This window comes from Sceloporus occidentalis, unplaced genomic scaffold (genome assembly GCF_023333645.1).
Source record: "Sceloporus occidentalis isolate IW3139 unplaced genomic scaffold, rSceOcc1.0.p SCAF_51, whole genome shotgun sequence".
Lineage (NCBI taxonomy): Eukaryota > Metazoa > Chordata > Lepidosauria > Squamata > Phrynosomatidae > Sceloporus > Sceloporus occidentalis.
Genome location: NW_028317031.1, coordinates 2666568 through 2678685, shown reverse-complemented (window position 1 = coordinate 2678685; position 12118 = coordinate 2666568). Strand labels below are relative to the sequence as shown.

The following is a 12118-nucleotide window of genomic DNA, read 5'->3' as shown; positions in this document are numbered from 1 at the left end:
GATAAGGAGTATGTCAGACCTAGGTTCTGACATTCTGTCAAATGTTGTCAAAGGTAACTGTCCCCAATAGATAATGAAATCTCAATCCATATTGCTAAATCATTCACAGGGCCATTATCTAGCGCAGGGTCTTCTGTGATAGTAGGATGGTTTATTGATTATAATACTTTTAAGAGAAGTTGTTTAAGCCTAATATGGTAGACAACAATTCTCTTAAGTCTACCTATGCTCTAAGTTTTCTATTTTTTATTTTTTGTTTTCGATAAACATCAATTCGAAAAAAAAATAATCAGATTTTATATAGGTAATATCTTCGTTTTTTTAGTTTTATATGTTGTTGCTGTTCTTTTATTATCAGAAACCTAATTTTAAGTTTAACTTTAACTTTAAGGGGTTTTCATTTCACTGAAGAAACTGGTGCAGTGATTAATATTTTTATCTGTTTTATAGCAAAACAGAACATCATAATAAAATAAAATATAAAACACCCTGACCCTAACATTAACAGCCAACAAACTTGAACTCCGTAGCAATACAATATATAAATGCAATAATTCAATTTTTATTTACTTTATATTAATTTTGTAAACTGTATTGTACACACCTCTACCAAATCATATTCCTAAAACACCAACTTGTAGCTATAGTGTTCCCTCATAGTTACAGTTAGATAGCCAGGTGAATAATACCCCCCAAACTTGAAAATGAACCCCATCAGGGCACTGTTGCCCCCTATGGGCCATTAGGCAGACAGTTTGTCTTTTTATGCATATCTTCAATGCCAAGAGAAACAAAGAGCCACTTTTTGATTCATATAGTGCTTTTTTCAATAGGATCCATGATCATTAATGATGTCAGACACAATGTGCTATACAAGGAGCTACAGATAAAGGCTCTCCCATTACACAGTAAGCCCCATTTGATTACATCACACCAACTCACAGTAGTACACGCGATGAGAAAGCAGACAGCATTTCTACCTTGACTGTAGATAATCACCTGGCTTCCATGGATTTGAAAGTGAATAAGGTCTAGGGTGTCCAGAGAAGAAAGGTTTGAAGGGACTTTGGATGAGAGTTTGAAAGCTGGGGATTTTTCTCTAAGGACTTGAGTTTTTTGTTTTTTTTTATCATTGTTACACCATTATTCCCCTTTTCTATATTTGATCAACCAGCACAAAGTATACATTGTTTGGTTCAGGGCAAGTAGGACCTAAAATCATAGAAATACATAGAAGCATAATAATTATTAGTGGTAATAGGAAAAAAACCGAAATAATGCTAATAATGCCTCTCGCTATAGAACCCAGCACCCTCGCTATATTTAGATGCCACAGGTTTCCTCCAAGATAACATCCCATATTGTATCTTCATCAATACAACATCATTGCACTTTAATAAACATTGCACATAGTGGGTAAATCCAGGACTACATTCTTAAAACAGGACAAACACTCCAAAATTCTATACCCCTAAATAATGTAAATAAAGCACTGGTAACTTTCTCACTTTGTAGGCCAATGTGAATCTTAGATGCTTGTATGTCTTTCCATTGCACTTTTGAATGGGTGGTTCTTTAGACACCACTTGGTGATACTACAAAACTATCACCATAAATATATAGTCTACTTCTTCTAATATACATCTCCATTTATAATCCATTCTCCTTTTATGTGGCATTATATCAATAAAGGTATTTATACTTACACATTGAGATATAAACACATGATTTGCAATGCTAATTTACACGTACTATAACTGAACTTCAATCTAGCATGAAATGAATATATACGGCAAATATGCTGATGCATGGGTTTTCGTTTCATGCCAGATGCGATTTCACTGACTTTTCATATTTATTTAATGTAAGGCTTTTTGAAAATTTAGCTGAACCAGGAAAATTATTAATCAAGTCAGTGGTGGTTTTCAGCCAATTGCTGTGAACTCAACAGTTTATGAATGAGAATGAGGTCTTTGGGTAAGGTTCACTTTAGGGAACACGTTCCGTTTCCAGCTAATTGTCCTTAAAGTGTTTGGGTTTTTTTATGGGTAGGGCGGATCAATGCAAGAAAAAAAATCTTTTTATTTAAACAGCTAGGGTTTTTAGTTCAAATGTAGAACCTGTTAAACACAATTTCAGCTCTCCGTTCTATGTTCCACAATGCAAAGGTTCTTGGCATACTCCAACCATCAATGTATTTGATGACTGAGAGGTCCCTTTAAATTTACAGGGTGCCCTCCTTGCAAATGCAATGGCGAAATCTGCAAAATCCCCATATGTATTTGCACCCACCCCAGCCACAGCCATTTGTTTAGCTGTGTTGTATATTTTTTACCTTTTTTAAAGAATTTATATTAAATAATTTATATTTAGTCCCTGTCCCTTAATTAAACTGTCCCTTTAAATAGCATTTAGTATTGAAAAGTTAGTACTTTAATTAGCTGATTGTAGTTATATATTAGTTACAATCCCAGTGAGCAATCAAATGGAACAGTAATATAGCCTCTTAAATATATTTGTTCACCAGTCTTCCTCAAATGCATTTAGGCATTAAATCTAATCCAACACTCCGTATAGCTTATTAAAATAAAGTTCACTAAAAGGACTTAATATTAAAGAAAATCACATCTGTGAACCTTACTGCTTATTTCAATTTACCCTTGTGGTGATATGTGGAACTGCAAGCAAATGGAAAAGAAGACGGATTCTTGGCCAATTTAACAGTAGTTCACAAAAGAAAATGACCGTTTCTGGCTAGGAAAAAGAGCGTTTCTTTACCCCATTTATGCATTTTATTTTAATTTTCCGGCAAATGTGAATGGATCAATTATTTATGTTCTGCAATCAGGCTTCCCATATTTCAGTAACTATCTAAATTTAAATAGTAATTTTCTTTCAAAGGAAACAGCTTTGATTAAGAATAATTGCTAGTTTCTGACCTTTACAACAAACTGTAATTATCCAATTCACTAATGAACACACCAATAAACAGTGAAAATATCAGTGGCCAGGAGATTTCTCCTCGGTGATATTATCATTGAAATGGTTGGGTGGGATTTGTTTAACAAATTATTCATGGCTGCATGAAAACTCTGTACTATATGAAAATTACTCTCATTGATTTATTTAATGATTAAATGCTGATAGTATAAGGCATTCTTGTCTATACAAAAATAGAAAAAAATCCTATTATTAGTTCATAAAAAATGTCCTACATCTCTTTACATTTTTCACCCTGACAGAGCATACATGAGCGTAAAAGAACTTAGAGATTCCCTACACCTGAACGGCTCTATTTTCCTCAACATCTATTTTGCCGGCTCTGCGGGGGAGGAGCTAGCCGGAGCAGCCACCTGGCCCTGGGATAAGGAGGCCCTCAGTCATCAGGGTAAGTCGTAAACTTGTCGCACAAGGGTAGTCAACTGCAGATCTTTTTATACTTCACTAATCTGACTTGGGGATAATGGGGGCCAAGGTCCAGACCCTGAAAAATATCTATTTATTAGCCATTCTTGATTATGTGATTACGTTTATTTAATTGTGTGTCTATTTAACCTGTTTGCATATAAACATCAATGGAGTCTGGAACTGCTCCAGAGTTCCCTACCTTCCGTGGTTACCCCTGCTGCCTCCACCACACACCATGCTGCCGCTCCATCGCGAGTTAGGCAATCCGCGAGCACCTCTGTGTTAGTGACGGCAGGGGGGGGGGCGTGTCCTGACATCCGCAGACACTGCAGCATTGGTAGATGCGGGGGAGGCAGGGAAAGAGGCTGGCAATCCCTTAGGGGATTGGATAGTGTAGTATGGAGGAGGCAGAATCATGCTGGAGGGAGGGGCTTTACCTGACAGCCCCTATAAAAACCCTGCACACCATTCATTAGGTGCTTAGTTATTGAGCTGACTAGCTGGGTTTTTTCTGCTCAGTCCCAATTCCTCCTGCGATCTACCTACTCTGCTCGAAGTACTTCCTGGCATCCGACCTTGGGTTGTTTACTGGACTCTGTGTATCTCTCCTATCCTGCCCCGGCTTATTACCCGTTTTGCGCCTACCTGACATTCGCTTTTGCCTTTGGCCCTTACCTTTTGGACTCCCACGAATACCTGTTGGCCTCCTAGCTCTCCACCCTGCTCTACGCTCCCAGCACGTCCCGACAGTCTCTATCACAGCTGCCTTGGCTCATTAAGGAAACTCGCTTCTGCACCAGACACCAAGAACTCACAGAATTAGCCTTCGCTCCTATGATAAGAGATAAAAGGAGATATTTATGCTGAAGCACACATCTAATGATTTTGCTTGGAATGAGCCATAAATATATAATTATTTTCACCTTACCAGTGCCAACTTTAGGACAATGCCAGACCTTTACGTTTTATCAGCACATGCTCTCGCTGTGAGTTCACGCTGTGGTCTCCCCACCTTCCCACATCACTGTAAATCTATTTCAGGATTCAGACAGATCCACAAACCGGTCCTATTTGTTCTGCTTACTTCCTTTTTTTTTTTTTTTTTGCAACAAACCTATTCAAATTACATCCACTTTGTTTAATTTTGTATTTCCGAAACCATTGCAACCCGACTCTGCTGTAATTATGACTGCTTGAAAGGAAGTTATTGGAACATGACCAGATCGGTGGGCAGTGCAGATAAAATTATAATTACATCAACTGTGAAATGCAGGACACATTAATCATTTCATTTGTGTGCTCAAAAATCACTTTACCTGGTCACATGTGATAATACTACATGGGAATAAAGTGCATTGTGCTGTATTTTTCATCATTACCAGAGAAATGATTTCGGAGCATTCAGAAACATCTTACATATCACACAATATGGGATTGGTTGTCTTCTAATAAATGATATAGAGAGGTCCTACGATGCATTGATCGGATGTATCTATCTCAGAAAAACATCACAATATAGACCCAGGGGGGATATATAAGCTCTGGAACCAGCTAGTAGCAATGTCAGAACTTGTTTCATAGAATTTGATGGCAAATAAGACCCATTCAGCCCTTCTCGTCTGCCCACTTTTCATGATGTAAAGACTCCGATGGAGTTATGCCCATCCTATGTATGTTTACATTCTCACACTGTATAAGCCTCTGCCGCTTCTGATGGGAAGCTGTTCCATATATTAGCAACCCTCTCAGTGAAGCAAAGAATTGAACTTTAACACTTTTCTAACTAAGTGCATCATTAGAAACCAAATTTATGTTGCCATTGAAAGCATCACCCAAATTGTAATGTTCATTTGATAACTTAAGCTAAAAAAATGTGTCTGCGTCGTTGTTGCTATAGAAACGGAAAAATGTCCTTAATAATTTTTTGTTGAATTTGTGTGATTAAGCCGGGAAAGAAAATGGTTTCAAGCTTATTTGCTTAACATACGAGAGAGAGAGCAATGAAATGGACAGTCTAGTATACCAAACAGCCTTCTCTGGAAAGTATACTTATTAAGTGCTTTGTATTGTATTGTATGGTATTGTATTGTATTGTATGGTAAAAATAGATTACTTAACTTTAGAAGAAGCTGCAGCTCTAGAGCTGTAGTGGAACACCCTTACCCCACTCTGTGTTTGAGTAGCCACTCAGTGGCAAAAAAGTCCCATTGACAAGAATGTCTCATGGAACTTTCCCAGATCTGTGAGGCTGATATTTGGAATCTGTAACAGAGCTTACACTCGGTTGTTTTTTTGGGGTCCTCCGTTTGAGTTTTTCCAAGAACTCCATTATATCTATGTTCAGTGGCGACTCTAGAAACAATATATAGGGGGGGCACACAAGATATCACAGTCAAACTGGGGGGGCATTCATAATTTCCAAAAGTAATGTGCTATGGAATTATACTTTTGTTATTGGGCTAAAATAATACTTGATCATTCAACATGGGAAGCCTGAAGCCACAATTGAGTGCAACTAATCCTTGAAATAAATATTATAACACAATAAATAACTTTTCCAGTAAATGATTTCAGGGCCTTGAACGTTTTGTCCCCTGAAGTCACTACAACTTCAGGAGGGCATTTTATCTCTGGATAAATATAAATTAAATAATTCCTACTGTAAGTTAAGTGCCAGGAACAGATGACCAAACACACACACCAACACAGGCTCTGTCACACCGACACCCAGACACACACACCAGGACAGGCTCTGCGACACCGACAACCAAACATACACACACACACCAGGACAGGCTCTGCCACACAGACACCCAGACACACACACCAACACAGGCTCTGTCACACCAACACTCAGACACACACACCAGGACAGGCTCTGCCACACCGACAACCAAAAACACACACACACACATCAGGACAGGCTCTGCCACACCCACATCCAAACACACACACACACACCAGGACAGGCTCTGACACACTGACACCCAGACACACACACCAACACAGGCTCTGTCACACCAACACTCAGACACACACACCAACACAGGCTCTGTCACACCAACACTCAGACACACACACCAGGACAGGCTCTGCGACACCGACAACCAAACATACACACAAACACACCAGGACAGGCTCTGCCACACAGACACCCACACACATCAGGACAGGCTCTGCCACACCCACATCCAAACACACACACACCAGGACAGGCTCTGCCACACAGACACCCACACACATCAGGACAGGCTTTGCCACATCCAAACACACACACACACACCAGGACAGGCTCTGCCACACAGACACCCACACACACCAGGACAGGCTCTGCCACACTGACAACTGAACACACATCAGGGCAGGCTCTTCCACACCCACATCCAAACACACACACACAGACAGGCTCTGACACACTGACACCCAAACACACACCCTAGGACAGGCTCTGCCACACTGACAACTGAACACACACCAGGACAGGCTCTGCCACACCAACACCTATACACACCCCCGAGGACAGGCTCTGCCACACTGATAACCAAAAACACACAAACAGCAGGACACAATCCACGTCACAGACGTCTGCATCAGGATGGATTTTTCACACTGCATTGTCGTTTATACCCCCCTTAGTGTTTTTGCCCCTGCTGCCCATATATATTAATATTAGCCCCAGTTGCCGATAGCAGGTATAGATCAACACATTAACACACAAACCAAGCTTTGCATGGATAGATCAACTGAAATTCACCTGTGATCTCAGCACTGAAGGTATATATCAAATAAACAGAATCAGACATACAAATCCTGTATTTGCAGGTATACAATAGTATATGAAACGTAGCATTGCAGGTATAGATCAAATAAATACATGGAAACAGCATTGCAGGTATTAATCAACTGAATAAGACATACAAACACTGTATTTGCAGGTATACATAAATAATGTATGGAAATATATAGATATGGATCTACAGAATAACGCAAAAACCCAGCTTTGCAGGTAAAGATCAATTGGAATTCACATAAAAACACGTCATTAAAAGGTATATTTAAAACCCCCTAAATTACATGCATAGATCACAGGTTGCGCACCCCAAAGCCGGCCCTGCCGTCCACACAGCAATCACACTCCTATCATACCCAGGCAACCAGTAAATGCTGGTACCTAGGCATGATGGGACTGTGCTTGCTGTGATTGCTGTTAGCAATCACACGCCTATCATGCCAGGTCAGCCAGTACATGCTGGTACAGGGTGGCTGTAAGTGATGTGTAGACCCCATACTGCTGGCAGCATCCATACACAAGGGGGGCAGCTAGCTAGGTTTTAGCATGTACTGGCTGACTTGGCATGATAGGAGTGTGATTGCTAACAGCAATCAAAGTCCCATCATGCCTAGGTTCCAGCACTTACACATCCAACCAGTAAATGCTGAAACCTGGGCATGATGGGACTGTGATTGCTGTTAGCAATCACACTCCTATCATGCCAAGTCAGTCAGTACATGCTGGTACGGGATGGCTGTAAGTGATGTGCAGACCCCATACTGCTGGCAGCATCCATAGACAAGGGGGGCAGCTAGCTAGGTTTCAGCATGTACTGGCTGACTTGGCATGATAGGAGTGTGATTGCTAACAGCAATCAAAGTCCCATCATGCCTAGGTTCCAGCACTTACACATCCATGCTATCACACACAGACACTCATTCATTCATATACTCATTCATTCACAGATTCATTCCCTCAATCATACATTCTCATTTAAACTCCCTCCCCACCCCCTTACCTGCACTGCAGCTCCTCGATGCCGCTCACAGACTTCAGCAGAGGGCGCGGCCTCCCTCTGCGTTCTCTGGTAAAGCACAAAGGAAGCGGGGCTGGAGCAGAGTCATGTGATGTCACGTGAACTCTGCTAGGTTCCGCTTCCTCTTTGCAGTACAGAAGACCCTCCCACAGGTAAGTAGCAGGGCTCGAGGTGCGGCCCGCGTAAGATCGGTTGCCTTGGCTGCCGATCTTACTCGGGCCGCACCCTCTCTCTCCTCCGCGTTAAAAAAATAAATAAAAAAAAAAGAAAGAAAGACGGGATCCAAATTTAGCAGGGGGGCAACAGGGGGGGCAAGGATTAACCTTGCCCCCCTGTAGCGACGCCACTGTCTATGTTTGCTCCTGATTAAACTCACAGACGTAGACACACAATAACAGAACAAATATCTTCTACGACACCATTGTTAGCAGTCGGTTCTAGCACCAATGTGTGTTCCAGGCTCTGTCCATGGTGCTGACAGTAGTTTTAGGGTTGGGACATGGAATGCAAAAACCTTTATCCCAATAAACTGAATGGATGCACCATGGATACGACCCTTTTCTGTAAGTAGCAGGATGTAGCTGCATTGCACATGGTCTGCATACCTGCATGTATACAAAACAGCATCTTTAACATTATCACATTGTTTGCTTTGTAGATTTGTTTATTCTTGTATTGCTCGATTAGTTTATAAGGGTCCATTAAAAATTTTTTATGACTGAGAGTTTTTTGGGGAAAAACAAAACATATTTTTACAAATGTTAAAAAACTTTTATATTCTCGTAAATGCATACATAACGCTATATGAAGGGAGTCAGATGATCTGTCAATATACTTACCATATTCTTTGCAGGTGGCGTAGTGTTGAACCCTGCTTATTACGGCATGCCAGGCCACACCAACACCATGATTCATGAAGTGGGGCATGTGTTGGGTCTTTACCATGTTTTTAAAGGTGTAAGTGAGCGTGAATCCTGCGACGATCCATGCAGTGAAACAGAGCCATCCATGGAGACAGGGGATCTGTGTGCCGACACAGCCCCTACACCGAAAAACAAGCTCTGCCGAGACCCAGACCCAACCAACGACACGTGTGGGACCATGTTTTACACAGGGACACCCTATAACAACTATATGAGTTATTCAGGTACGTCTTCACTCAATCACATTTAGCATCTGTAGCACAGGGGTATAATGCAGAAATGGAAATTAACAAAGCTTACATAAGTTTAGAAGGACACATTGAAAACACCCAGTAAGATCTAGAACCTCTGCTTTGATTATCACTCATTGGGTGTACTTGGAGCTCTCATATTCAGACAAAGACATCTGTGTTTATAAAGGCACTATGGGTTTTCTGTAGGTGCATATATTGAATGAATGACATCCAAAACCACTCTTCCTATGAGCTTTCTTAACCATAAAAAATCATCAATTAGAAATCCACAGAACAAAAGCTAATTTCCAAATATAAAATGCACAAATCTTCCATTTATTGACCCTGGAGATATTTCAGGAGTGCATTCAAGATCTGGATGTTTAATTTGATTATACAGAGTATCGTCTTTTCAATAGATAACGCTTCTTTCTTAACTTTCAGATGATGACTGCACTAATAGCTTTACCCCAAACCAAGTGGCCCGAATGCATTGTTACCTTGACCTGAAATATCAAGGCTGGACTAGAAGTCAGAAACCATCACCTATTCCCCTTCCACCTATTGTGGTTAAACAGAGCTTAGATTCCCTTACCATTCACTGGCTACCCCCAATAAGTGGAGAACTGTTTGAAAGGTAGGACTTACACCATAAGAACTCTCTATGGTAAGAACATGCTAATGGTTGAGTAGGCTCCTGATATAATGTGCAATACATAAAAAAAAAGTTTTCACCCCAAAGAAACCTTTCTTTTAATGTTTGCATTATTTTATGGATTGTGTGTACTACAATGCAAGAAACTGTGAATGACAGAATAACCAAGGTAATGTTATTACTGATTGGCATGGAACATTTACAAACAGTCAGTAAATACAGTGAAAGAAAGGCAGCTTGGAAACATAGAATGGAAGCATGGAATCCCGCTGCAGATGGGAACCATTTGGCCCATCTGTTCTAACCATTTTTGTCCTGCTGTAGAAACCTTAGGATTCCGTCCTTGATCTCATGATAGCCTTATGTTTGTCCCAATCATGTTTATTTTCCTACACTGTTTTAACCTCCACCACTTCTGCTGGAAAGCTGTGACTCCTACCTACCACCCTTTTCTTTCTGTTACACAGGGAACCAGGATCGGTTTGTGCATTTTGTGCGGCTGATGGGTCATTTCAGCAGTATGCGTACCAGGCGTCCTCCTCCCGTGTCTGTGATTATTCTGGGTACTGGACACCTGAAGAAGCAGTAGGTACGTCATCACTTCACATTTTCTTGCAAGACACCTGTAGCCTGTGTCCAGGCTACCCAGGTATTGCTTATTTCACAGGAGTATTCACTAATACTTCATTGCATGTAATTATAGAGCATTAGCAGATTCTTTAATGCTATTACAGTAGGGGAAAGTGAAAATTAACAATTACATTCAAACTGATATAATTAGCTATAAAGTTGACACATGTTAAACTAGTACGATACGGGTAACAAGAGCGGAAGACAATCTATTAAGAGTTTGCCGGGGAATGAGACAGAAGATGAGGGACTGCCTCTTTGAACCGGTGGGTTTGTAGTGAGCATTAAAATTTAGAATTAGAAAAGTGTGAAAGAAAACAAGGTAGGGAATTCTATCCTGAATGTGTGAGTAGGAAGAAGTGATAACGATTAAGGCGAGTAGAAAGGTGTGGGCAGAGGGTGGTTAATAAAGCTTTTGGGGGGCACAAAGTAACCGTTTTAATTTTATCCTGGAGGGTATGGGGAGATAGTTGTGGGACTGACATAGTGGGGCAGCAGATGAGGAATTACGAGATAAGAAACTGATTCTGGTAGAACGGATTGGAGTGGTGAAAGAAGGAAGCTGGTTAATAGGGAGTTGCAATAATCCATACCAGAGATCACATGAGAATACATTTGTGTTTTAGTAGTGTAAGGAAAGGGTGAATTTGAAATATATTTTGCAGGTGAAAGAGGCATGATTTGGTGAGCAAATGGATGTTAGGAGTAAATGAGAGAGCAGAGTTGAGTATAATGCCAAGACAGCCAACTTGGGCTGCTGGGTATATTGTGAAATTCTCAACAGTGATGAAGATCAGTAATCGGTGAGAGAGCGGCAGGGTAGTAACTAAAAGCTTGTTTTGGAGATGTTGCACATCAGATAATGAGATGCCATCAAGGGTGAAATTTCTGAGAGACAGTGAGGCGAGCTAGAAGAGAGTGCAACAGGCCCTGAGAGGAAAGGTTTATTAGTCACTATTAATTAGTTTGTTATCGGCGTAGAGTTGGTAATGGAATCCACATCAAGAGATTAACTGTCTGGTAGAAGAGGCATATCGTAATTAGAGAAGAGTAGAGACACCCAAACTGAGCACTGAGGAACAGAGAGCGGTAAATGAGTAATCAGCTAGGTCTCGTCATTCCAAAAGATACTTTGTGTCTGCCCTTGGTAAATAACATACGGTATTTAGTTCATATCTTATTGATTATGATGTATGGAAACATTTTTATTCAGCTCATTATTTTCTTTAGAGAAATACATAATCTTTGGCTTTTGGAACAGTTGCTTTGACTGCCATAAACATTTCAGGAATGCTTCATAAGCCATACATACTTAAAACTGTCCAGGTGCCAAACTATCTTTAAATGAACATAGTGGTATCAAGTTTTACTGTCTTAGCCATTGAGACATAAAAAGAAAATTGGGTAAAGATGCCTTTATTGGTTGACTAGCATTAGATGGTATGCTTTTAAGACTGCTAA

The 12118-nt window shown here is 40.5% G+C and overlaps 1 protein-coding gene across 1 annotated transcript in view; it reads left to right on the top strand.

Annotated features, from left to right (window-relative positions):
• LOC149288428 (pappalysin-2-like) overlaps positions 1-12118 on the top strand; it is a 63233-nt gene that overhangs the window by 18669 nt on the left and 32446 nt on the right. The window contains exons 3-6 of the mRNA XM_089491635.1: positions 3243-3388; positions 9070-9363; positions 9817-10009; positions 10495-10616. Coding sequence (XP_089347761.1) covers positions 3243-3388; positions 9070-9363; positions 9817-10009; positions 10495-10616 — 755 coding nt within the window. The remainder of the gene's footprint in view (positions 1-3242; positions 3389-9069; positions 9364-9816; positions 10010-10494; positions 10617-12118) is intronic.